This window comes from Bos javanicus, chromosome 17 (genome assembly GCF_032452875.1).
Source record: "Bos javanicus breed banteng chromosome 17, ARS-OSU_banteng_1.0, whole genome shotgun sequence".
Taxonomy (NCBI): domain Eukaryota; kingdom Metazoa; phylum Chordata; class Mammalia; order Artiodactyla; family Bovidae; genus Bos; species Bos javanicus.
Genome location: NC_083884.1, coordinates 16,296,864 through 16,322,910, shown reverse-complemented (window position 1 = coordinate 16,322,910; position 26,047 = coordinate 16,296,864). Strand labels below are relative to the sequence as shown.

At 38.9% G+C, this 26,047-nt stretch overlaps 1 protein-coding gene across 5 annotated transcripts in view; it reads right to left on the bottom strand.

The window, feature by feature from the left end:
* INPP4B (inositol polyphosphate-4-phosphatase type II B) overlaps window positions 1–26,047 on the bottom strand; it is a 456,612-nt gene that overhangs the window by 75,587 nt on the left and 354,978 nt on the right. For all 5 annotated transcript variants that reach the window (XM_061384112.1, XM_061384115.1, XM_061384111.1 and 2 more), the window contains 5 exons: window positions 23,652–23,824; window positions 22,284–22,407; window positions 21,108–21,225; window positions 15,518–15,658; window positions 13,660–13,757 (listed from right to left, as the gene is read on the bottom strand). In XM_061384112.1, coding sequence (XP_061240096.1) covers window positions 13,660–13,757; window positions 15,518–15,658; window positions 21,108–21,225; window positions 22,284–22,407; window positions 23,652–23,824 — 654 coding nt within the window. The remainder of the gene's footprint in view (window positions 1–13,659; window positions 13,758–15,517; window positions 15,659–21,107; window positions 21,226–22,283; window positions 22,408–23,651; window positions 23,825–26,047) is intronic.

Sequence of the window (26,047 nt, the reverse complement as noted above, 5' to 3'; positions counted from 1 at the left end):
GGTACTTGGCATATTGTATACTAGACAGTGACAGATGTTAGAACATAGATAGAAACATAAAGCAAGAAGGGGACCAGGGCATTAGAGATCGCAATTGTCAACAGGGTGGTCAAGAAAGGCCTTACTGAGCAAGTGCCATTTGGACAAAGACTTAAAGGAGGTAAGTGTTTTATATGGTGGGAAAAATATAAGGCAGAGGAAACAGCCAAGGGAAAAATTCCTCAGACACAGCTAGAGGTCTGTGTGTGGCAGAGTGAAGCAAGTGATGGAAGGAGGGAAAGACAAAGAGAGGGGAGGAGAGAGAGAAAGAGATAGGAGAGTGGAATCATAAGATCAGAGGTTTTGCCAGATTATAGGGAGCTTTGTAAGAATTTAGAGACATTGTAAGAATTTAGATTGTTACTTTGCAATAAAAAAAAAAGGGGCTATTGGATGGCTTTAAAGAGAGACATGATCAGATTTTCATCTTTAAAAGGTCACTGCGGCTGCTGTGATCAAAAAGACTATTGAATGAGGTGGAGAGAGGAAACAAGGAGACCCGGAGAAGGTTTTTGCCATCATCTGGAAGCAAGAAAAACAAGGATTTGTACACAGTCATAGCAAAACAGGTGGAGAGAGCTGGTCATACTGGAGAGAGCTGGTCATACATTTTGAAAATAGAGCCAATTACATTTTCTGACGGGCTGAAAACGTGGTGTGAAAAAAAGAGGAGTCAAGGGTGACTCTCAATATTTTCCAAAACAAGAAAAAATTAGAAATGATAAAAACTGAAATGGGGAAGACAGTGGGAGGAATAAATTTTTAAGGGCACATAAGGAACAGAGTTTGAGGTGTTGAACCAGATGTATGAGTTCAGGGAAGAGAGCTGGGCTGGGGATGCAGGTATGTGTGTGTATCAGTTGCTTAGTCATGTCCAGCTTTAAGTGACCCCAGGAACTGCAGCCCGGCAGGCTCCTTTGTCCATGGGATTCTCCAGGCAAGAATACTGGGGTGGGTTGCCATTCCCTTCTCCAGGGGATCTTCCCAACCCAAGGATTGAACTCATGTCTCCTTCACTGCAGATGGACTCTATGGAGGTGGATAATGACTGGATGGTATTTAAAGCAATGAGGCTGTTCAACAAGGGAACAGAGTGGACATCTACAGAGGTCAGAAAGGTAATGTGGAATCAATAATGGAGGTTGAAACACAGCAGCCAGTGGACAAGAGTAATCACAGGAAAGTAGGGAGTGGCCTGGAAGACCAGTGATGAAAGAGGGAAAAAATAATCATGTCAAACCTATTACTAGATCACGTAGGATGAGGACAGAGCAGAGTGCTGGCTTTAAGAGAGAGAAATACTGACAAGACGAGTTCCAGTGAAGTGATGTGGACCAAAGGCTGCCTAGAGTTGGTTTAGCAGAAACATGAGAGGAGAAAAACTGAAGACAGTAATCTTTGAATTGCATTTTTGCCTGCTTGGGGGAACATTTTCAACATTCAGGAAGCCCTTCAAAATAACACAATTTTCCCATGTACTGCCAAACCCTTTTCCTCATCTTTTTATATGTCTATGCAATGCCAAACATATGGATAATATGTGAAAAATTCCTCAGCCATCTGAATGTTTCCAAATACACATAAGTTCGAAATAAAAAGCAAAATATTTGGATGACTAACTAGATTTTTCATTTGTATATCTGCATGTCTATATAGTATCAAGGTTGAGATGTCTGGAAAACAGAAATTATTACTAAATAAATTACATAATAGTAATTTATAGTTCCTATTGGAAGGATTATCATGTGTTAGGAAAATTCTTGAATCTTCTGCCATTTTATATCCTTAAGTTTATTAGAAATGCAAAAACAGCCTATAGTATTCATATTATTCTTTGTGCTTAGGAAACTGAGACACATTAATTCAACTTGACACAATAAATCAAGATCATCTCACACTGAACAGAATCATGATTACAGCTGAATTGTTTTATATACACATTTCACTTAGGTCAATAAATGTTTGTTAAACAACAAATAAATAAAAGATACTAGAGTTTTACTATTCTGAAAATGTTCACTTCCTTCTACATTTATGTCAAGAGTATTAATGAAATGCAAAACACAGATTTATACTTTGATAGCTAAACGTGTAACATCTTACAAATCTAAGCTGCTGCTGTTGCTGCTGCTAAGTCGCTTCAGTTGTGTCCTACTCTGTGCGACCCCATAGACGGCAGCCCACCAGGCTCCCCCGTCCCTGGGGTTTTCAAGGCAAGAATACTGGAGTGGGTTGCCATTTCCTTCTCCAATGCATGAGATTGAAAAGTGAACCTGAAGTCACTTAGCCGTGCCCGACTCTTAGCGACCCCATGGACTGGAGTCTACCAGGCTCCTCCATCCATGGGATTTTCCAGGCAAGAGTACTGGAGTGGGGTGCCATTGCCTTCTCCACAAATCTAAGCTGCTGCTGCTGCTGCTGCTAAGTCACCTCAGTCGTGTCCAACTCTGTGCAACCCCATAGAGGGCAGCCCACTAGGCTCCTCTGTCCCTGGGATTCTCCAGGCAAGAATACTGGAGTGGGTTGCCATTTCCTTCTCCAATGCATGAAAGTGAAAACTGAAAGTGAAGTCGCTCAGTTGTGCCCGACTCTTAGCGACCCCATGGACTGGAGCCTACCAGGCTCCTCCATCCATGGGATTTTCCAGGCAAGAGTACTGGAGTGGGGTGCCATTGCCTTCTCTGCAAATCTAAGCTAGTGGGTCTCAAATCTAAGCTAGTGGGTCTCAAATCTTGGGCTTCCCTGGTGGCTCAGATGGTAAAGAATCTTCCTGCAATGCAGGAGACCTGGGTTTGATCCCTGGATTGAGAAGATCCCCTGGAGGAGGGCCTGACAACCCACTCCAGTATTCTTGCCTAGAGAATTCCATGGACAGAAGAGCCTGGCAGGGTGCAGTCCATGGGGTTGCAAAGAGCTGCACACGACTGAGTGACTAACACACACACACACACACACACACACTCAAATCTTATTGTTCAATACAGAGGGGGCTTGTTAAAACACAAAATATTGACCCCACAACCCCATACCGATTTGTTTGAAATGATTCTTTCATGGATGAAGTGAGGAGAGGTGCTGAGTGGCAAAGGGTAGATTGCGCTGGTCCACACTGATTAGCTCTCACTATCTGAACCCTTTCCCTTTCTGCTGTTAATAGCAGGTAGCCTCATTTCCCAGGCTACTTCCTGCCCTTTGATTTATAATTAAGTTAGGGCAATAAGGATTGAGAGGGAGATTAAGTAGGAGAAAGAAGCCAGAAATTAGTATATTTCTCTCTGTGTCTGTTTCTCTTGCTCTCTCTGGAACTGGTCGTGGCTTCTCCATGACTCCAGCTCGCACAGGGCAACTTCTCTGTCCATGATCCCACCTTCTACTGGACAGTCCCCACCAAGAACCTAGATGGAGGTGGGGAAAGGCAATTTTTCTGCTCTGGGGCCAGCTGACCTAGGTCTCTTCAGGACCTGGGTTAGCTACTGCTAGATTCCTGCTCCTGCTAAGTCGCTTCAGTTGTGTCCGACTCCTAGCGACCCCATGGACTGCAGCCTACCAGGCTCCTCTGCCCATGGGATTTTCCAGGCAAGAATACTGAGTGGGGTGCCATTGCTAGATTCCTGCTATTGCTAAATGCTGGATGGCAACATCACCCTGGTTAATTTCTCCTCAGTTTCTTCAAGTTTATCTCTAATCTTCCACAGTAAATTCCTAAAATGCTCATTTGCATGACTGGGCTCTGACTAATATGGTTACTAAGAACTTTGCATTATTTTTCAAGTTACCACAGGACAGTCTGGGCTAGCATGTCCTATCAAATTCAGACACCTGTCTAACCATCTACAGGTTAGTCACACCCTGATCTCAGCCTCAACGTTTATAGACAATGGGAAGGAAGCAAAGATGAAAGAGATACTCAGAAAAGGGAGAAAGGTGATGGGGTAAGGGTCTAACAGGGCTTTTTGTCACCCACTGCTGAAACTTAGTTGACAGAACTAAACAGCAGCCTCTGACCTCACTGTTCTGGGAATGCTAAGGGTCTATCCTTGTGTTCGGAAAGGATCTCTCTACATAGATGTGAACCTTTCAGAGGAAGTCTAGTATTACCAGGTGTGGGGAGAAAGGTAATAATTTAGAAATTTACTTTGAAAGCTGAAAAATAGTTAACTTGTATCAGAAAGTTCTTTCACTCAGTAGAAACAATCAAGACTGTTGACTTTTAGTTAGGGGTGTGTGTGTGTGTGTTTCTGTGTGTGTGTGTGTGTGCAATCGTTGCATGTGTTTGTTAACGCCTTCTGAGATATTTGCTTTACTTCATTTCCTTACTTTATAAATTAAAGTTACTTGCAAAGGCTGCGAAGGACTGGAGCTCAGTTGCATCTGACTTTTTGCGACCCTGTGGACTACACCCTGCCAGGCTCCTCTGTTCATGAGGTTTTTCAGGCAAGAAAATGAGTGGGTTGCCATTTCTTTCTCCAGGGGATCTTCCCAACCCAGGGATCAAACCCGCATTTCCCATGCCTCCTGCATTGTAGGCAGGTTCTTTACCAAGGAGCCATTGGGGAAGCCCAAGGACTGGAGGCCAGGCTCAATTTAGGTGGTAGTCTAAGGGCAGAGAGCTCTGAAGAGCAGGGACAAGAAACACCCACCATAGCTTATTCTACAAAGTGAAGGCAACATGTTCCAACTCATAGTGACAGCAAGCCGTGTTGTGTGCATCAATATACGTGGGTTCCAATTGTAAGCAGTAAGTGGATGAATATTCAGAGGCAGCTTTCTTTGTTTATGGAGCATTGCCTGTCGACCCAGCACACAGAGCTGATGCTGTCAGCATTGATTTCATCACACACTCTCTGGTCTGCAACAGAGCTCATAAAATAACCACTAACTGAAGAAAATATCCATTTAAGCAGTCTTAATTTTCACTGATAAGCAGAGCAAATGTGGTACAACTCTTCTCTCTGATACATGTTCAGTATTCCAAGAACTGATTTATATGTGGCTCTTTGACTTTATCCATTTGTAACACAAGATACCTGTTAGCATGTGACAGGGACTGCTCGCCACACTCCCTGGCTTCCAACAGGAAGCATCCAGCAGGGTGATAGGCCAAAGACGTCTGCCAAGGCCTAGGGCTGATTTCTTTCAGGGCACAATATGTGCTATAAACATTGTAGTTAGTTCTTTTTCAGCAATAATCTGAAGTGTATCCATTTGTAAACTCATTTCACACAAAGTACAATTAGGAATGACATCTTAGTGGTTCCAGTCTTTTCCTTTCTTCTAGAAACAAAATCCAATATTATCATTCAGGAAACTATTACTACATATTTGTTCTACAAAAATTATCTTGATTTACTAGAGAGATGTGTTAAGTTTGAAAAACTGGTTAAATTTTCAATGATGATATTTTCTTTTTTTAAAGATATTTTTCTTGATGTAGACCATTTTTAAAGTCTATATTGAATTTGTTACAATATTGCTTCTTTTTTATGCTTTGATTTTTTGACCCCGAGGCATGTGGGGTCTTAACTCCCCAACTAGGGATCAAACCTGCACTCTCTGCGTTGGAGGCTAAGTCTTAACCACTGGACTGCCACAGAAGTCCCTCAATGGCAATACTTTAAAAAGACAAAGTATGAGATGTTAAGGGGTGAGTTGATTCATTCTCTAACAAAAGCCACTTTTAGATATTCAACACTGTATTCACAGTCAAGTTTTTATTTATCATTTATTTCTGGGAAATCCTCTCATTTGAAGGTTTTTCTTGTCCCAGTGGAGTCCTATTCCTTTTTTTCTTTTAATATTTCACATTATTTTGAGTTTTAATATCTATAATAATTTTCTAATTTTATCCTTAACTGAACAGCTTTGCTCCTTTAAGTGAGAGGTAAGATAAATTGAAAAACTAAAAACAAAAAATGTTAACTGAAAATATAAATTCAAAGGACCAAAAATCAGTAAATTGCACCTTGTTAACCAAATCTTAGCTCAGCAAAAGTGAGCACTGGAATGTGTGGCATTCTTGCACAGCTTTTATGAATTAGAGTTAAATAGTTAACTATAAATTATTTTAAAGAGCTCAATAAGATAACAAAGAAAACCACGATTGATCTGATTTTGAAAGTTAGTATGGTGGATGTGTAGAGAAGGAAATGGTAACCCACTCCAGTATTCTTGCCTAGAGAATCCCGTATACAGCCTGGTGGGCTGCTGTTCATGGGTCACACAGGGTCAGACACGACTGAAGCAACTTAGCCTGCATGCATGCATTGGAGAAGGAAATGGCAACCCACTCCAGTATTCTTGTTTGGAGAATCCCAGGGACTGGGGAGCCTGGTGGGCTGCCGTCTATGGGGTGGCACAGAGTCGGACACGAATGAAGCGACTTAGCAGCAGCAGTAGCAGCAGCAGCATGGTGGATGTGAACAAGATCTTTTATCAAGGCTTTTTCCTCTGAAGCCATCAAAGGACCATGGCAGACCTGATGACATTGGTGGAGCAGCAGGGGTATAAAGACCAAGCCAGAACTGCTCTTCGGACTCCTTTCAAACCATTTATACTCAGAACATCAAACTTAAAGAATTATCTGTGACTTTTGGTTAGAATTCTTCAGGTGTTAAAGGGCTTCAGCCAGGCAGGGCAGCTTTCTTTTTCTAAAAACCAGAATACTACTCTTTCCCTTTCACTGAGGGTTCTCACTTTGCATGCTATGGGAGGCCTGTCCTCTGCTCTCCCTCAGGGCCCTTTGCAGGCATTCTGGTCAGTTCCAGAGGCCTCACCACGTGCCCCTCTATAGAACCTCTAGATAGGGTGGTCAAGAGCATGTGTTTACCTGCTTACCCTCGGCAATTCTATCTGTCCTTTATAATATCTGTTTCTCTTAGGAAACCAAATCAAAAAGAAAAAAAGAAAAAAATAAGAAAGAGAAACCTTCTCACTCAACTCTTGCTTTTAGCCTACTTTTTCATTTCTCTACTTCGCATTCACTTGAAGTTTCCTAAGGGTGGCTTTTACTGTTCCTTTACTTGTACATCATGAGTTCTCTGCCTGAATGTTTGTGATGTGGTTTCAACCCATGCTTTTATTAAAACTACTCCATCAAATATCATCAAATACTCTCAACCACCAAATCCAACAGCTACTCTTTAATCCTCATTCTTCTTCTTTCAACAATACATTCTTATTCCCTCTTTGAAGTTCTTTATTCATTTCTTTGGCTGCATAGGGGCTTAGTTTCAGTATGTGTGATATTTTGTTTAGCACATCGGCTTCTCTCTAGCTGTGATGCGTGGGCTCAGTAGTTGTCGCTACTGAGGGATCTTAGTTCCTCGACCAGGGATGGAACCTGTGTCCCTTGCATTGCAAGGCAGATTTCTTAACCACTGGGCCACCAGGGAAGCCCCCACAAATGTTATTCTTGCTCACCTTCTCCTAGTTGATATTCTTTTCATTTAGCTACAGTGATGCTCGATGACCCTGAATCTAAGCATTTCTCCATTTTGTTGTGGGTTCCTTAGTCTTCCTTTCCCTGTATTACAGATGATCTCCTCCTATCACGTATGTTTTCTCATTTCCTACATGGAATATGTAGAAAATTATTTAAACAATTCCTCTAAAATTAACTATCCAGAAAATATTAGTACTATAGTCCCTGGGGTCACAAAGAGTTGGACATGACTTAATGACCAAACAACAACGATCCTGTTCTCTTATTTCTGAAGACAAAGAATGCATAAGCACTTTTCTTTCTCCCCGTGCAGAAGTAAAATCTGTGGCAATTCATGACCCCATGATGAATGTCAGAAATGATCAAAGAGAAACTAACATTTTTTGGACAACAAAAGCAACAAAAACAAAAGTAAATTATTCACAGAAAGGATCAATACTAAAAAAGAGCAACTAGTATTCTGGGAAGAGGGCTTCCCTGGTGGCTCAGACAGTTAAGAATTCACCTGCAATGTGGGAGACCTGGGTTCGATCCCTGGGTTGGGAAGATCCCCTGGAGGAGGGCACGGCAACCCACTCCAGTATTCTTGTCTAGAGAATCCCATGGACAGAGGACCCTGGTGGGCTACTGTCCTTGGGGTCGCAAAGAGTCAGACATGACTGAGTGAAGAGATTTAGAGTTAAGGTACATGATTGCTTGATCATGCCAAGTCTTTAAAGTATAAGCTACTGGGGGCAGAGTCTTTCATCTTTCACCATCCATAGCAATAAGCACAGAGTCTCACACATGATTTGGTCTCGATCAATGTCTGCTAAATTAAATATGAGGCTTACAGCAACCACAGCCAAAAAAATACAGGATGAAATATAACAATATTTTACTTAGCCTCATCACCAACCTAAGATTTGTTCTAAAAAATATTTTGTACAATTGTTATACTATAGTTGATGAAATATTATATGTAAGGCAGGGATATCAAATACTGTGGAGGTAGTTGACATCAGCTCACTAAAAGCCCTGCCTGATCCCCCTTCTAAGCTCATCAGCTAGAACAGCCTACCCTTAAAGCACTTACACAGGGACCAATAAATGGCAACGCTCCAATAGAACTGCATGAAAATATCCTTCTCCTTTGCTTAGGAAAAAAGACAAGAGAAGGGCATTATTATCAAAGAGAGAAATGAGAGATTGGAGAAGATAAATTGACACTTGGTCAGTCCTCATTTAAAGGGAAAACAAAGCATTTCATCTGCTCCTTCCACAAAACTCAGGGGCCTCGAATCATGTGAGATGAGATGGTTACTCTAAATCATTGAGCAATTTGTGCCAGCGATTTACAGCAGTACTTTATTTTATTTTGCTAACCCACCACTTAAGTGTCTTAATGCTTTTGGTAGGATATGAAAGAGGCCTTGAAAGGTTTCTGAGCTCATCAAACCCATCTGGAAGATCAGAGCCAGAGAGAGAGAAACACTCATACCTGCCCCATGGGAGTTTCCCTAGTTGATCAAAGGGACCAGTGAATATCGCAGGCAGGGCCTGAGGGGAAGTAGCTCCTGATGATTTACTGTGCCTTAGAGTCAAGGCAGCAAGAACAACTGTCTGGAAGCTGCATCACTAAGCCAGGATGGGAAGGGAGAAATCCACAACACAAGGTACCCGGACAGAGCACAGACCGCTCAGCCATCAACAGCTCTGCCTGATACCAACCTCAGATAAATATATATATATACACACACACACACACATTCATACCAACCTCAGATAAATATATATATATATACACACACACACACACACATTCATACCAACCTCAGATAAATATATATATATATACACACACACACATTCATACCAACCTCAGATAAATATATATATATACACATACACACACACATTCATACCAACCTCAGATAAATATATATATATATACACACACACATTCATACCAACCTCAGATAAATATATATGTATACACACACACACATTCATACCAACCTCAGATAAATATATATATATACACACACACACATTCATACCAACCTCAGATAAATATATATATATATACACACACACACATTCATACCAACCTCAGATAAATATATATATATATACACACACACACATTCATACCAACCTCAGATAAATATATATATATATACACACACACATTCATACCAACCTCAGATAAATATATATGTATACACACACACACATTCATACCAACCTCAGATAAATATATATATATACACACACACACATTCATACCAACCTCAGATAAATATATATATATACACACACACACATTCATACCAACCTCAGATAAATATATATATATACACACACACACATTCATACCAACCTCAGATAAATATATATATATACACACACACATATTCATACCAACCTCAGATAAATCTATATATATACACACACACACATTCATACATATAGATGTATACACATACACACGTATGTACACAAATGTATATACACATATACACATGTATGTATCCCATTAGTGGAATACTTGGTAGGTGAAAATGACCTCTCTCTCTCGGCAGATTCATGGGATCTAGAGCTGGGAAGTGCCTGTTACAGAGGAGGAAGCCAAGAATGGGTAATTCCTTTCCTGTAAATCTTTGCGGAAACGTCTATTGGAGCAAGAAATATACATATATATGTAAAAACATACGTATCTAAATGTACATCTATACATACACATATATGTACAGCTCTAGATCCCATAAATCTGCTGAGAGAGACAGAAAGACAGAGACAGAGAGAGAGACAGAGAGAGAGGCTATTCCAAAGTACCAAGCCTTTTACTAATGGTCCTGCAGGTACAAGGAAGATGGAGTTGGAGGATAGTAATTCTTGAATTTGATGATTTCTTCCAAATGAACTTGAGACTTTCAAATAGATTAGTCTATAAATCACCAGACTATGCTGAACACACTGAAAGGAAATGCTGTTCTGTTGTCTGGCATCTTTAACTTTACTCCCCTCCCCACTAATGACTCCTAAGGAGTGTGTGTCCTATTAGTACAGCTGATAGAGCCATCAGGACAGAAGGATTCTGCATGTGTCAACTGCTGAATTGAGACTATCAACTGAACCTACTACATATTTAACAGACTTGGAGAATATTTGGGGAAGAATCAATGTTTTAGACCACAAAACTTAAGTATAAGAAAAGTAAAAGGATGGTAACTGCTTGATTGAAAGGGAAAATATAGGCTAAAATGACTTATTCATTAACTCCTGATATTGCAAAACTAGGGGACATCCCTAAATTTAAAAAAAAAAGTCTTTTGGGATAAAAAGGAAAGTTTTTATTTACTAATAGAATTTCACTAGTTAATAAATAATAAAAAACCAGGGTAAGTAAATGATGGATAGGATATCCAAAATGGATGAATAAGTGAAAGTAATATACTTATCCTTTTAACACTACTACAAATTATCCCTTGATTTCACTATGAAAGAAAAATAGTAGATTATATGGATTAGGTATATGATCCCACATCGAAATTTTTTCCTCCTTAACAAATAGCCTAACCGTTATTCCCACTCTTAATAAAACTTTTTGGTTCTTCCTTGAATGGAGTGCAATCCAGTGATGCTTTGGCTTCTGCATGAGGAATAATTATTGATTATTTGAGGAATAATCATAATTATTTCTGCATGAGGAATAATCCTATGTATGTCAGCATAATTTCATAGATATGGTTCAGACTTTTGTTATGAAAAATAACCACAGGCATGTCACACCTTCATTCTGTGCCAAATCTATGTAGCACTGTCTCAAAAATATGTTGACATAACAGGAAACAAAATATCAGAAAAATTCAGCATGTTAAGATAATTTATTTCAACTAATGAAATAAAACTGATTTGATGCAAAAGTCCAGCCTGTTTTCAAGGATGAGATATTTTTATATGTTTCTAAAACTGTTATTTTAATTAGCAATACATTATATGAGATCTCATGTTCTTCAAATTTTTAAAACTTACACTCCCATGGAGAGTTTAAATGACCTGAATGTAGGGATCACTTTGTATTTCCTATCTGAGAAACATTTCAACAATTATACATTTATACATATTTCTTTTTTGGAGTGCATAATTGTTTATGTATGTAGTATTGAAATCGTTCAAAGACTTTATCAACAACCTACTTTTTAATATAACGTGTGTTTTGAGTAGAGATGGTATAGCATTGGTTCTGAAACATTAGTATGGATCAGAAATCATCCGGAAGCCTTATTAAAACAGATTGCAGGGCAAGTGCAATAGATCTGCAGCGGGGCCTGAGTATTTGCATTGATAACAAATTTCCAGGTAATACAGATGCTGCAGGTACAAGGATCTCACTTTGAAAGGACCCTTATAAATAGAAAACAAGTTGTCTCTAAAAATTCTGGGAATTACTTCCAAATTACAAGTAACTGCGAGAGAATTATCCAGCAACATCCAAGTTATAATAAACTTTTCCCATTAATTACTAAAGCAAGATAGTTTTGTTTATATTATTAACCTTCCAAGTAATTTACAAATCTGAAATTCATAAGTATGCTGACTGCCAAAGAATCCCTCTGCACTTAATTTCATTTTGGCATTAAAAATATTTTATGTAAAATAAAACATAAAAACAGCAGTAAAATTCTCTAATGATACATACATGGATATGCTTATGCCACTGCAATATTCTGAAGTAAAATCACTGCGTTATAAAGAGGCCTAAATACTCTGCTACCTAAGCTATTTCAAACTAAGTATTAGAATACAGATCAGTCAAATTGCCAGCAGATAGATGACAGGCAGACTTTAATTACAGCTTTTGGTAACGATATTTTCTACTTTATTAAAACCTAGTTTCTTTTGTGACTATTTAAGTATCTCAACTTACTTATGTACAGTATTTATGGAATAGCTCCAAACACACTCTTGAATCTGTGACTTTGGATCGCTCACGTACGTGCTTAATTTTGTGGGGAAAAAAAGGTGGCAGTACTGAACCGTGGCCCAAAACAAAACAGAAAACAAAATGTAAAACACATTTCTATAGGCTTATACCCCAACACGTTCACATAAATATTGCAATCAGTTCAGTTCAGTTCAGTTGCTCAGTCATTTCCGACTCTTTGCGACCCCATGAATCGCAGCACACCAGGCCTCCCTGTCCATCACCAACTCCCGGAGTTCACTCAGACTCACGTCCATCGAGTCGGTGATGCCATCCAGCCATCTCATCCTCTGGCGTCCCCTTCTCCTCCCGCCCCCAATCCCTCCCAGCATCAGAGTCTTTTCCAATGAGTCAACTCTTCGCATGAGGTGGCCAAAGTACTGGAGTTTCAGCTTTAGCATCATTCCTTCCAAAGAAATCCCAGGGCTCACCTCCTTCAGAATGGACCGGTTGGAAATATTGCAATAAGTATGTTCAATAATTTGTGCCTTAATTTATATCATTTTTAATTAGTTGTAAAATTTATGTTCTGATTTATATAATAGGAATATATATATAAACATACACACACACAGATCCTGATGCTGGGAAAGATAGAAGGCAGGAGGAGAAGGGGACAACAGAGGATGAGATGGTTGGATGGCATCACCGACTCAATGGACATGAGTTTGAGCGAGCTCCAGGAGATGGTGAAGGACAGGGAAGCCTGGTGTGCTGCAGTCCATGGGCTTGAAAAGAGTTGGACATGACTGAGCAACTGAAGAACAACACACACACATGTAAATGCTACAGATATATCTGGTGTAGACTATAAATCAGAAGCCTAAATCTGCATTAAAGTCTTTCATTAAATGTCATTCTAACATGAAAGTTAAGAATGTACAAAATTTCTGTTGGATTCAGTTGAGATTTCTAATTATGAATTCCTTATTTTTAACTTCTGGCACTTTCCCAGGGCACCGAAATTAATGTCCTAATATGAGCAGCAGGACACACTTGAATGCAATCAGAACAACGAGGCAGGTGTCTGCGAGGCCACCTTGGCAATCAGTCTCTTTGGCGCAAACAATTTCAAAATCACTCTCACATTCCCACCCCGTGCTTTTTCCTTCCATTGACCTTTATGTCTGTCCTCTCCCAAAGAATTATTAATCAAGAAATTATTATTGTTGTGGGTTTGTTTTTTTTTTTTGGTAACTTGCATACTTACAATCAGGAGGCATCTTTTCCATAAATACTGTGTAATACTCTTTAAGGAGTTCAAAATTTTCCTGATTAATACTTTCTTGCAAAGAGACATCTCCAAACCTAAATATAGAAAAAAGAGAATAATTATGGTTTATAAAACAGGACCCCAAAGTAACTTTTTTATCTTTCTTTTTTAAATAGATGGTAACAGTTTTGCAAGGGAGGAGTCTGTTTTTTGACACAACATTGCATAATGGTGATTTCTAACATATTCCAGTTTCCACTGGCCCTGATTCCACCAATCTTTTTTGACATACCAAAGTATTCTTACAATCATCATATGCGAACCTGAATGACTTAAATCTAAAACACTAACCCCATGCCTCTGCATAACTGACACTCTGTCCAAGTTAGTTTCTCCATCTCTACAGGGCTGTATCTCTAAAGACACAAAGCCTCTTCCCTCTCTTTCTATCCCTCCAATTTTCCTCTTCACCAGTGATAGCTTGAGGAGAGGTCCAGAAGACCAGGACCAGATACTGAGCCACATACAGCCTTAAACACACTGCTGAAGGTACACGTAGGGCCCTCCACTCTCCCAGGGACGAGCTCACTTATGTAAACTATTTTTTTCTGTCCACACCATGAAGGATACCAGCCTCTGTACTGGTGCTCTTCTGCTATCTTCTCAAGAGGACTATAAATGTAGTGGTTTTTTAGTTTAGTTAAAAAACAACAGTAAAGGATTAAAACATTCTTACCAATCATGGCACAGAACACACTAGCTAACTATGGGGGTAGGAGATACATGGAGAAGACGATGGCAACCCACACCAGTTGTGGAGAAGGGAATAGCTACCCACTCCAGTATTCTTCGGAGAAGGTGATGGCACCCCACTCCAGTACTCTTGCCTGGAAAATCCCATGGACGGAGGACCTGGTAGGCTGCAGTCCATGGGGTTGCAAAGAGTCAGACACGACTGAGTGACTTCACTTTCACTTTTCACTTTCATGCATTGGAGAAGGAAATGGCAACCCACTCCAGTGTTCTTGCCTGGAGAATCCCAGGGACGGGGGAGCCTGGTGGGCTGCCGTCTATGGGGTCGCACAGAGTCAGACACGACTGAAGTGACTTAGCAGCAGCAGCAGGAGACATATAGAAACTAAATTATAGATAAGGAAGCATTTTAAATACTCTCCAAAAGTTTAACTTTGGGGAGCTTTTTCAGCCAGGCTTTATAGCAAGACAGTAACTTCTTTCTGTAAGAAGTTTTAGAGAATCTTTTAAAAATGTATTCTGTGAACCTTAACTCTTATCTGTTTTTGATAATCTCTACATGTGAACCATACGAGATGCTAAAGTTAATTCCTTTATCTGCTAAAAAATGGTTTGTTACAATTACTTATGAAATCACATAAAATCATCTGTCATTTAACTGAGCAAACTATTATGAAAGGATGTGTTGGCATCCTCCAATAACAATTATTTTAGTAAATAAAACAAAGGAAAGGATAACATGTTTTAGGTCCAGAAAATTTTGCCACAATTAGTAGAGTTTACAATGGTGAAATACATGTGAGCATAAAACAATTCTAAAATTTGATACATACACATAGGTATTCGGAAACATGAAGAAGCTAACCCATGTGAATATTTTGGTATTGACACCGATATTTTCCGTATTATTTTACAACATTTAAATTTGATATGAGCCAGGAATCCTTAAATATGAATAATTCTGTCTATCAAGGAATTTAGTACGGATGAAAGGAAAATGTTACCCATGAATCCAGTGTCTATGTACATGTGGAATTACTCAGCATATTCATAACAATTAAAAAAAAAAAAAAAAAGAACCGATCTTATATCTGAACCTTACCTCTCAGCAAGAGTCTGCTGTTCATTGATTCCAACGTTAAAAAGTACTGGATGCACATGAAGCAACTGTCCTTCTTTAATCTGCAGAGGCAGGGACTCAAACACCCTGGCTGGAACCTTCACCTCTACCACATAGTGCTCACTGGAGAGAGGGGGACAGAAAGACGCAGCACTGATTTATTCCACTCAATTGTATTACTATAGTCATTGAAAAGAAACAACAAAACAGCTGGAATAAAGCACTGATTCAGGTTTTTGGCTGCTGTTTGCTTATTTGCTATTATTAATTCATTTGATAATCATTTCATTCACTTCACTATTAAATTACTTGGCATAAAGGAGTGTTTACATTTACTTCTATTACTTTGAGTTGTTTTAGGAAACGAAGAACATTTAAGTGCATGTTCATATACCATGTGCATAAGAGCGTCAATATTTGTTTTCTTGATTTAATTATTTTAAAACCAAGTCTCAGTGATAAGAAAAGCAATTAAATGATGGATTTTCAATAAAGTGAAACTAATGAACGAAATCATTTATAACATTCTTAGCATAGCCTAATTGTTATTATTGATGAACCCCCCTGTTTGTGATGGCCTGATGGAGATGCAAGAGTTTTATTACTTAAGATGTAACCTTTGGTGATTCCTGATCATTTCTCCACATTATCATGGGAGTATTTTTTCATTGGAAATTTCTATTAAAAATTACCCCTAATGTTTAGTGTTGAAGATTTAAGTTAGGATTCACAAAATAAGGTCAAGAAGAATAGATGCTTATATATTCTGAAATGTAGTATCTTTTGATCCAGTGTGAACTGAGCAAAGAAATGTCAAGTTTCACCTGGAATTAAGGAAAGTCCGTGTGTTTCCTGAACCATACAGAGTGCTAGTGTTGTAATACACATATGGTGTAAGGAAGAACAGGAGAATCGGCGGGTCTCTATGAAAATCTTTTCAGTTTCTCTAGTATAATAATACTGATGCTTACTCTGAATCCTCGACTGCCAGAGTTTTTCACCTCAGCTTTGAACGAGAGAACTGGGAAATACCATCCATCCAGCAAGCAGGGATGTTAGCACTACCCTCAGATGGATGGACACTTTATTTTTCTTTTTAAAATTGCTTTCAGTGTCCTTTACAATAGACTGGCTAACAGACAGCTGATATTTACTTATTTCGAAATTTTCTGGAATATGAGAAGATTCAGTTGGTAAAATCTGCTCTGCTTTTAAAGATTGTTCTGAAGGTGAAACATTATACACTTTATGATAGCTTTTTTAAAAAATTGAAGCATACTTGATTTACAATGTTGTGTTAGTTTCAGATGTATAGCAAAGTGATACAGTTATATGCACACACATCTTTTCAGATTCTTTTCCATTATAGGTTATTATAAAGTATTGAATATAGTTCACTGTACTATTAAGTAGGTCCTTGTTTATCTATTTTAAACATAATATTGTGTACCTGCTAATCCCATACTCCTAATTTATCCCCCCATTCTCCTTTGGTGTGGTAGCCATTCCCTTCTCCAGGGGATCTTCCCAACCCAGGGATTGAATCTGGGTCTCCTGCATTTCAGGCAGATTCTTTATCATCTGAGCCACCAGGGAAACCCCAAGAATACTGGAGTGGGAAGCCACTTGCCCTGGTGGGTCAGATGGTAGAGAATCTGCCTGAAATGCAGGAGACATGGGTTCAATTCCTGTGTCAGGAAGATCGCCTAGAGAAGGCAATGGCAACCCACTCCAGTATTCTTGCCTAGAGAACTCCATGGACAGAGGAGCCTGGTGGGCTACAGTCCATGGGGTCACAAAAAGTCGAACACGACTGAGCTACTAACACTTTCACTTTCCCCTTTAGTAACCATGTTTGTTTTCTATTTATGCTTTTTAAATAAGTACATTTGTATTATTTTTTTGATCCTGCATATAGTGATATCATATGCCACTTGTCTTTGTATGACTTGTTTCACTTAGTATGATAATCTCTAGGTCCATCTGTGCCGCTTCCAGTGGCATTATTTCATTCTCTTTTATGGCTGAATCGTATTCCATTTTATACATATGTGTGTATATATGTATATACATACACACATCAATCTTCTTTATACATTCATCTGTCATTGGGCATGTAAGTTGCTTCCATGTCTTGGTTTTTGTAAATAGTGCTGCTATGAACATCAGGGTATATGAATCTTTTTGAATTACAGTTTTTGTTTTTCCTAGGAATGGGATTGTTGGATCATATGTTAACTTTATTTTTAGTTTTTAAGAAACCTTCATACCATTTTCCAATTAACGTTCCCACCAATAGTGTAGGAGGGTTCCCATTTCGCCACAAACCTCTCCAGTGTTTACTATTTTTAGTTTTTGATGGTGGCCGTTCTGACTGGTGTGAGGGGATACCTCTTGGTAGTTTTGATTTGCATTTCTCTAATAATTAGCGATTAAGGTGAAGGACAGGGAAGCCTGGCATGCTGCAGTCCATGGAGTCGCAAAGAATTGGACACAACTGAGTGACTGAACAACAAAATAATTAGCAATGTTGAACATCTTTTCATGTGCCTGTTGGCCAAATGTATGCTTCTTTGGAGAAATGCCTATTTAGGTCTATTGTGCTTTTTTTTTTTTTTGATCAGGTTATTTGTGAGTGTGTTTTATATTGAGCTGTATAAGCTGTTTGTATATTTTGGAAATTAATCCCCTGTCAGTTGCATCATTTTCTCCCATCCCATTGGTAGTCTTTTTGTTTTGTTTATGGTTTCCTTTGCTGAGTAAAGGCTTTTGAGTTTAATTAGGTCCCATTTGTTTATTTTTGCTTATATTTCCATTGCACTCAGAGATGGATCCAAAAAACATTGCTGCGATTTATGTCGGAGTGTTCTGCCTATGTTTTGTCACTCCATTAAAATCTAATTGACATAAGCTCATTGTTTTAAGTACATAATTCAGAGTTTTAGCAAAGTTATAGAGTTGTGCAATCTCGACCATAATTCACTTTCAGAACATTTCCACTGCCTTAAAAAAATCTCCTTTGACTGTTTGCATTCAAACCCCAACCCCAAAGTCAGCCCCAGGAAACAACTGATCTTTTTCTATGTCTCTACAGATTTTACTTTTCTACATGTTTCATATAAAAAGAATCATGCAACATATAGTCCGTCGTGTCTGGCTTTTCTCATTTAGCATCATTTTTCAGTCATGTGTGTCATAGCCTGTGTTAGTAGCCTGCTGAATAGTGTCCTGTTGTTTGGGAATACCACATTTTGTCTGTGCATTCAAGTTGATGAACACTTGATTACTTCATGATTTTGGCTACCTGTGTTCTGAAAAATACTACTAGTTTTGTGTGGACATTTCCTCTTGGGAATATACTGATGAGTCATGTAGCAATTTTAGGTTAACTTTTTCAGCAACTGCCAAATTGTTTCCAAAGGGATAGGACCACCAATAACGAATGAGGATTCCAGCTCCATGAACACGGGCTGTCCTTTCATTTACTGGATTGTATTAACTTCTCGAAGCATTATTTTGGGTGTTCTGTTTCCAACTCTTCATGAAAGTTGGTCAGCCATGTCCACCTCTTTGCAATCCCACGGACTATAAAATCCGTGCAATTCTCCAGGCTAGAGTACTGGAGTGGGTAGCCTTTCCCTTCTCCAGGGGGATCTTTCCAACCCAGAGATTGAACCCAGGTCTCCTGCACTGCAGGCAGATTTTTTACCAGCTGAGCCACAAGGGAAGCCTAAGAATACTGGAGCAGGTAGCCTATCCCTCCTCCAGTGGATCTTCCCGACCCAGGAATCGAACCAGGGTCTCCTGCATTGCAGACGGATTCTTTACCAACTTAGCCATCAGGTGTGGTGTACGTGCTCAGTCGTGTCCGACTCCCCAAAACCCCATGGACCGCAACCCACCAGGCTCCCCTGTCCATGGGATTTTCCAGGCAAGAATACTGGAGTGGGTTTCCATTTCTTAGAGTGCTTTATTAAATTTAGTCTGATGTAGTTATTCTATTTGGTGCTATTGTGAATGGTTATCTAGTCACCATTGTTTCTAACAACTTTTCAAGAGTGTGCTTTATTCTTTTTCTTGTCTGGTCCAAACCCAGTCAGCCCCCTCTAGCAGGAGACTGCCGGATTTTATGGCCTGCTTTGCCCTCACAAAACTGTGCTGACAGAGCCAGGAATGATGGGAGCAACTCGGCAAAAATGCCACAAACTCCTACTGACTTATCCAATGTACACCAGTTTTTCACGAATAAGTACTTCTAAATTTGTGCACAAATTTAGTTCTCAGTCGTAAGATGGTTGCTTTAGAAAATTCTGTCCAATTATGATGTCGCTTTCTGGAGAAAAAAATTGCCAAGCTGCTCACTTTGCCATTCCAGTTTCATTCCCATCCATATGATAGCTTTTGAATTTAGATACAGTCTAAAGAACTCCCTCAGAAAAAAACATCTGCACTCTGCCTAGAGCAAATGGCCTGGTAAGCTTCGGTTATAAACTGTGATAAAAGTATCCATTTCCCACCTTTGCTAATAACCTTCATAGTAATACAGGGTGGCACTGTTTTCCAGGCATGTACATGAGCAATTTTCTTCCCTTTTCTTCCAATGAATGGCAAATTAAGCATTAGGCTGCGTTTGACATACTTAGTTTTAAAGGGATGTGTTTTTCCTTTATATATAAGGCTTACCTTTCAATCAACCATGGATTTCTGGGCATTCTTTACACAAATGTTTAAATAATTATATGTTTATTATAGAAAGAAAACAAGTTTAGTTTGAATTTTTATATTTCATACCTAAGTCTCTTCATCTCTCTCTGGCATGAAAAGGGCTCTCTTTAGAAAATTCTTTTTTTTTTCACTCTGATTTGAGAAAGCTTCAAATTTCAAATATCTTCGTGCAGCATTTAAAAGTGCTAATGCCAGAATGGTTAAAATTTCGAGGACTTCTGACTGAAATAATGTATCCATAGGATGTAATTCTTCTATTGGAGGTCTATTCTACACACCATCATTTTTCTTAATTATTTGATGTTTTTCCCATCGTAAAATGACCTTCAAAGCTATTTATTTAAAACTGTTCTTGGAAATCTCAGTCTGACAGTGAATTGTCAAAAATAATTAAGAAAAATGGTGGCATATGCCCCTGACATAGAAATACATCTTTTCTAAAATGTTGCTGCTTTTAGCAGAATTTAATATCATCTCAAGAATTATGACACTATTAACCAAATGATTCCAGCAAAAGTAAAAACATCCAGAGCTTTAGACTAGATAGTAATAAAAAGAAAAATGTTTTTTCTCATGCTTGCTATTACTTTGAATTCCTTACATTTCACGGGGGAGAATTATCCTATTTATTTCACTATAGTGCAATTTATAAACATCCATGAAACTTCTAGGAGTTTTTCAGTATCTTCCTCTGTCATGTCACCTACATTCATTTCTCATTCAAAAAAGGAAAAGAGAACAAAAGAAACATTTCCAAGCCAAATCTCCATTCTCCTTGGCTCTGCTGTCAGGGGTTAGTAAAAAATATCTAACAAAGCTTGGTGTTTAGGAAATGGGCACCACTTACCGCCTTCCTGTTATAACTGGCAAGACATCATTGGATGTGGCTTCAATTATTTTAAATGCGACTTTTTTCAAATCCGAAATACCAACGGCCATGTCCTCCAGCATTCCAATTTCCTCACCTAAGCAGGGGCAAAGGAACCTAGTTACAAACACACTATTTGAAGAGAATGTCACTTTGTACTCCGCCTCCCTGCTAGAATTTGTTCTAACAATTTAGTGAATGAGTTCCTGAATGCAGTGAATCCATTCTAAGGACATTTGCCTGAGTCTGAAGGTTTTCATCAGTGAAATCAGAACCGTCAATAGACTCCAGCTGTCCATATACCTTTTGAAGGGAGGAAGGAGGTATACCTTTCCTGAAAGGCTAGAGAGAGGCTTTAATTCTTTGATGACACAAAGTATTGTGCAAATCTTTCTCCCTTGGCAGGACTGACATTTGATTTCTAGAAAATAGAAACGGTTGCACTGAAGATCACTGACCTAAGCTCATGCTAGCTTTATATTTAATAGCCTGAAAAAATAAAGCCTAACGAGGAGGTAATTAAGAATAAGTCCTGTGCAAAAGAAATATAATGTGAGCCACATACATACTTTTAAATATCCTAGAAGTCAGATTTTTAGAGTAAAATTTTAAAGGTGAAATTACCTTTAATACTGTTTTCCTTTAGCCCAATATATCCCAAACAGCATTTCAGCTGTAAATCAATATACAATGATTAATTCTTCATTAATTATTAATATAAAACTGTTTTCCACTAGTTTTTGAAGTCTGGTGGGCATGTCGAGGACTTATTGATCTGGCCTAGATATGTTTCAAGGGCTCAATTGCCACACCAACCTATGTATTGAACAGGGCAGTTCTAGACATTAGAGACTTGGGAACTTTAAAAATCCAGTCATTGAAACTAGGTTGGCAAAGCTTTTTATATTTAAAAAGCCAGATGGTTGCTCAGGACTCCACTGTGAAGTAATCTATAATTCCATTTTCAAAACATAATGAGGTTAAAAGCACAGTGACAAGGAGAATGAATATAACGAACTGAAAGTTATATTCTTTCTCTAATGCTTGATGCAAGAAAGGTTGATCTCTTATTTTTATGTTTAACTGAAGAATCTATGGATCACATAGCTTTATGAATAGGGATATTATTTTAACATGGACCAAAGCAATACTCACTGTATGTGCTCAGCAGTCCTTCATATTGTACTATCAATCCCACCGTGTGAAGCTGCTCAAGGAAGCCAGGGTCATACAGACTTGTGTGTAATTTGATTATAAAACCACAAACCAATCCAGCAAGCTAAAAAAAGAAAAAAGAAAAGAAAAACACTGAAGAAATTCCTGGGGTCAGTGAGCTTTAATTTAAAAATATTTAAGACTTTTGAGACATCACAGACTTCATTAGAAACTTCCAAGTATGTGTAACAAAATTGTAACTATTTATATATCCATTTTGAAAGCACAGATGTCTAAACCCATGCTGCAGGACAGTTTGGGAAAGGCAGCACTGTGAAAAGGGAAAGACCAGGCAGTAAAATCATAAAAAGTCACTTACCACTTCCAAGACTTTCTCACATATTTTTGCACATGAAGAATAGAGATAATAGTTCTCATTCCACAGAGTCATTGAAAGAACACAGTGGAGAGATTTGTGTAAGGCAGAGCAAAGTGCTTGACACTTCGCTCCATTTACTACTGGGTCATCCATGAAATCATAGGGGACAAGGGATATTTTGGTTAAATTATTCCCTTTGTCTGGATGGTTTACAAAGACAGACTTCTGTCTCTTTCCCTCCAGGTGTGTGTCTGCAAAACTCAGTCATGGGTGCAGGCAGGAGGGGAGTGGGAGCACGGCTATTCTGACGGAGGCCAACCTTGTCGCCACGGGCTAGGGTGGGGTGTAGTGACGGAGGTGATACTGCCCAGCCTGCATCCAAGACTATGGCCTGGCAAACCTCTATATAAACGACAAAAACAAAAAGCGACAACAAAACAGACTATTCTAAGGCCCTGTCCAGGAATTCATGAGGGAGCTGTAGAAATAAGGGTTGCAAACAGATCCCTTTTGCCAGTCCTGGCTACTCTCTGCACAGCGCATGGTGCAGAGACCCCAGGAATAATATGAGGCCAGGACAAGGGACTCTTTCCTTCAAAGACTCTGTGCCCTGTGAAGCAATGGACATGTCAGGGACTTGGCCACCTTTTTGCAGAAATAAATATTTAAGGTCTCACACACTGTTTCTATTCAGCTAGGTATCTGTTATGAATAAGAAAAGCTGGGTATCAATACCTTAAGAAAAGGATCCCCTTAAAAAGCAAACTACTAGACTTTCCTGGTGGTCTAATGATTAAGACCCCAAGCTTCCAATGCAGGGGGCATGGGTTCAATCCCTGGTCATGGAACCAGGATCCCACAGGCCAGGTGGTATATATGGCCAAAAAAAATAAAATAAGCAGACTATCATAAGAAGATCTCTTTCCTCACTGAGGATACTATCTGACAGCCCATCAGTGCGCTGGGCTCAAAAAACAAGAGGCACCTACTGCTTGGCTGAAGACGATGTCTCTTCTCAACGTCAGCATCAAACACTGGGGCAGGCTGTAGGCGAGCTCCTGGAGGAGCACGAAGGTCAGGGACTGCTTAGCTCGATTCACCACTTCTCCCATGCAGTCCTTCAGGGTAAGGATGAGGGGATACAACTGCTCATACCAGTCTTCTGTGGGGTGGACAGAGCATAAGAAGAGTGGGATAGATAGATTAAAGAAGGTCTTGGAGGATAGAACCAATTTATTTATTTTCAGTGATGTTCTACACCATACTTAGAAGTTACAAAGATAAAAGATTTCCAATCCCAATCTTTCCTCTGAACTCCTGATATCTATAACCAGCCATGCATTGGACTCTCCACTTGGATCCTATCTCACTCATTTATAGAAGAACTCCTCTTCCTCTCTGCTCATCTCTAATCTGGGCATTGCCTGGATCTTGGTGGATGATGCCACCAAACTCTTCCCCTGCTGGAAACATGTTTTCCTGGACTCCTTCTATAGTCTTCACACTTACTGGGTAATGAAATTAGTTCTACCATCATAATAGGGCTTCCCTGTGGCTCAGATGGTAAAGAATCTGCCTGCAATGCGGGAGACCCAGGTTCTATCTCTGGGTCAAGATGTTCCCCCAGAGAAGGGAATGGCTACCGCCTCCAGTATTCTTGCCTGGAGAATTCCATGGACAGAGGAGCCTGGTGAACTACAGTCTAGGGGTTTCAAAGACCCATCAAACACTCATCTTCCTTTTGCCCTCTCCCATCATCAGTTATCCATTTCCCATGGACTGCTTTCTATCCTGCTCTGTTGAGTGACTCCTCTTCCTCCAGGCATATCCTTCTCCAATCTTTTCTCAACAGAGTTGCTACAGAGATCTTTCTAATCAATTTGAATTCCATCACTCACTCTTTCATTTCCTTACTATTTTAAAGACACCAAAGCATTCAGAACAAAGTCCCAAAGCATGACAGACCCTGCATTATCTGATCTCTGCCTATGTGTCCAGTCTCATCTCTCAGAGCTTTTTCATCTGTAGCCTTGAGTCCCAGGAGAGCTGAACAGACAAATTTCCCCACACCTGTTCTGCTGTCTCATCTCAGTGTCTCTGCAAATCCTATCTGCAGTCCTGGAGCATTCTTCCCTTGCTTATCTTCCTGACAAATACTTTATCTTCTCTGCAGACTCAATTCAGAGTTTCTCTCTTACAGGAAGTCTTCTTGATTTCCCCCCTAAATCCCCTCCTCATTTACTAAAATTTGGGTCAGGTTCACTTTCCTTTGTGTTCACAGCTCCTTGCCCATACTCTTCTGCAAGAAAGTGAACTCACTGAGGGCAAGAAATTTCTGTTTTAATCACTGGATCTTCGGATCACAGCATATAAAATATTCAGTTTTTAATTAAATGAGTAAAGTTGGAATAAATAAAACAAAAGTCTTTTAACATATAGGTATGAATGAGAAAATCAAGTTTTTGACAGTATTTGGAATCTGAATAGCCTTTCTTCAAATCAGGATACAAAACTGAAACCATCTGTGCTTTCTGTATGCCTAGAAATTTAACATGTTTCAGTTATATAATTATGACTTTGGCATGTGATATAGAAACAAGTTATATTCTATTTCAATCTATTTGAAAATCAAATCCTGACAAATGTCAAATATTATAAATTCCAGACTGTGTGCTATTCCATTAATATATAAATTGACAGTGGTATGACAAATACAAATACAATTGAAAAGAAATGAGCGCATGCTGAAAAATTAACTATGAATCAAGATCTGAAGTGATACAATCTTCTCAGTTTACAGAGGGAGTAATGTGAATGGTCAATAATCAGTTAAGACCTTGAAAGAGTTATAGGTAGTGATGAAAAGAATCATAATCATTATTGCACCATATCTACCATCACTTACTTATTTTATGTTCTATAATAGATTAGATGAAATAAACCAAAATGGTTGAAAGGATAATTAATGGTCCCAACTTAATAAAAAGAGATGCTCCTGTTAATACTCTATGTAAATGCTTATGTGAAGTTGTAATACAAAATACATTAGGAACATTAGGAGTTATTATTTTAAAATATTGTAGAATTAAGTGTTATGACAGGAATAAAAAACACTAGAGAAAAGAGAATTCAATGAAAGCCTATTAAATCTATAATCATTTAATAAAGGACTCATTTGTGGGCAGCTTAGGATAAAATATGAACAGTGGTTCAACTGAAATAGGCACTGGGTAACTTGATTTTTATGTCATTAGTAGACATAAAAGGGCAAATGGAGGTACATTAGACTTATTTTCAGAGTAAAAGACACATCAAGAGACATCAAGAAGAAATACTTGATATTCATATTGTTTTCATATTTATATTGTTTTACCTTTCACTCTCT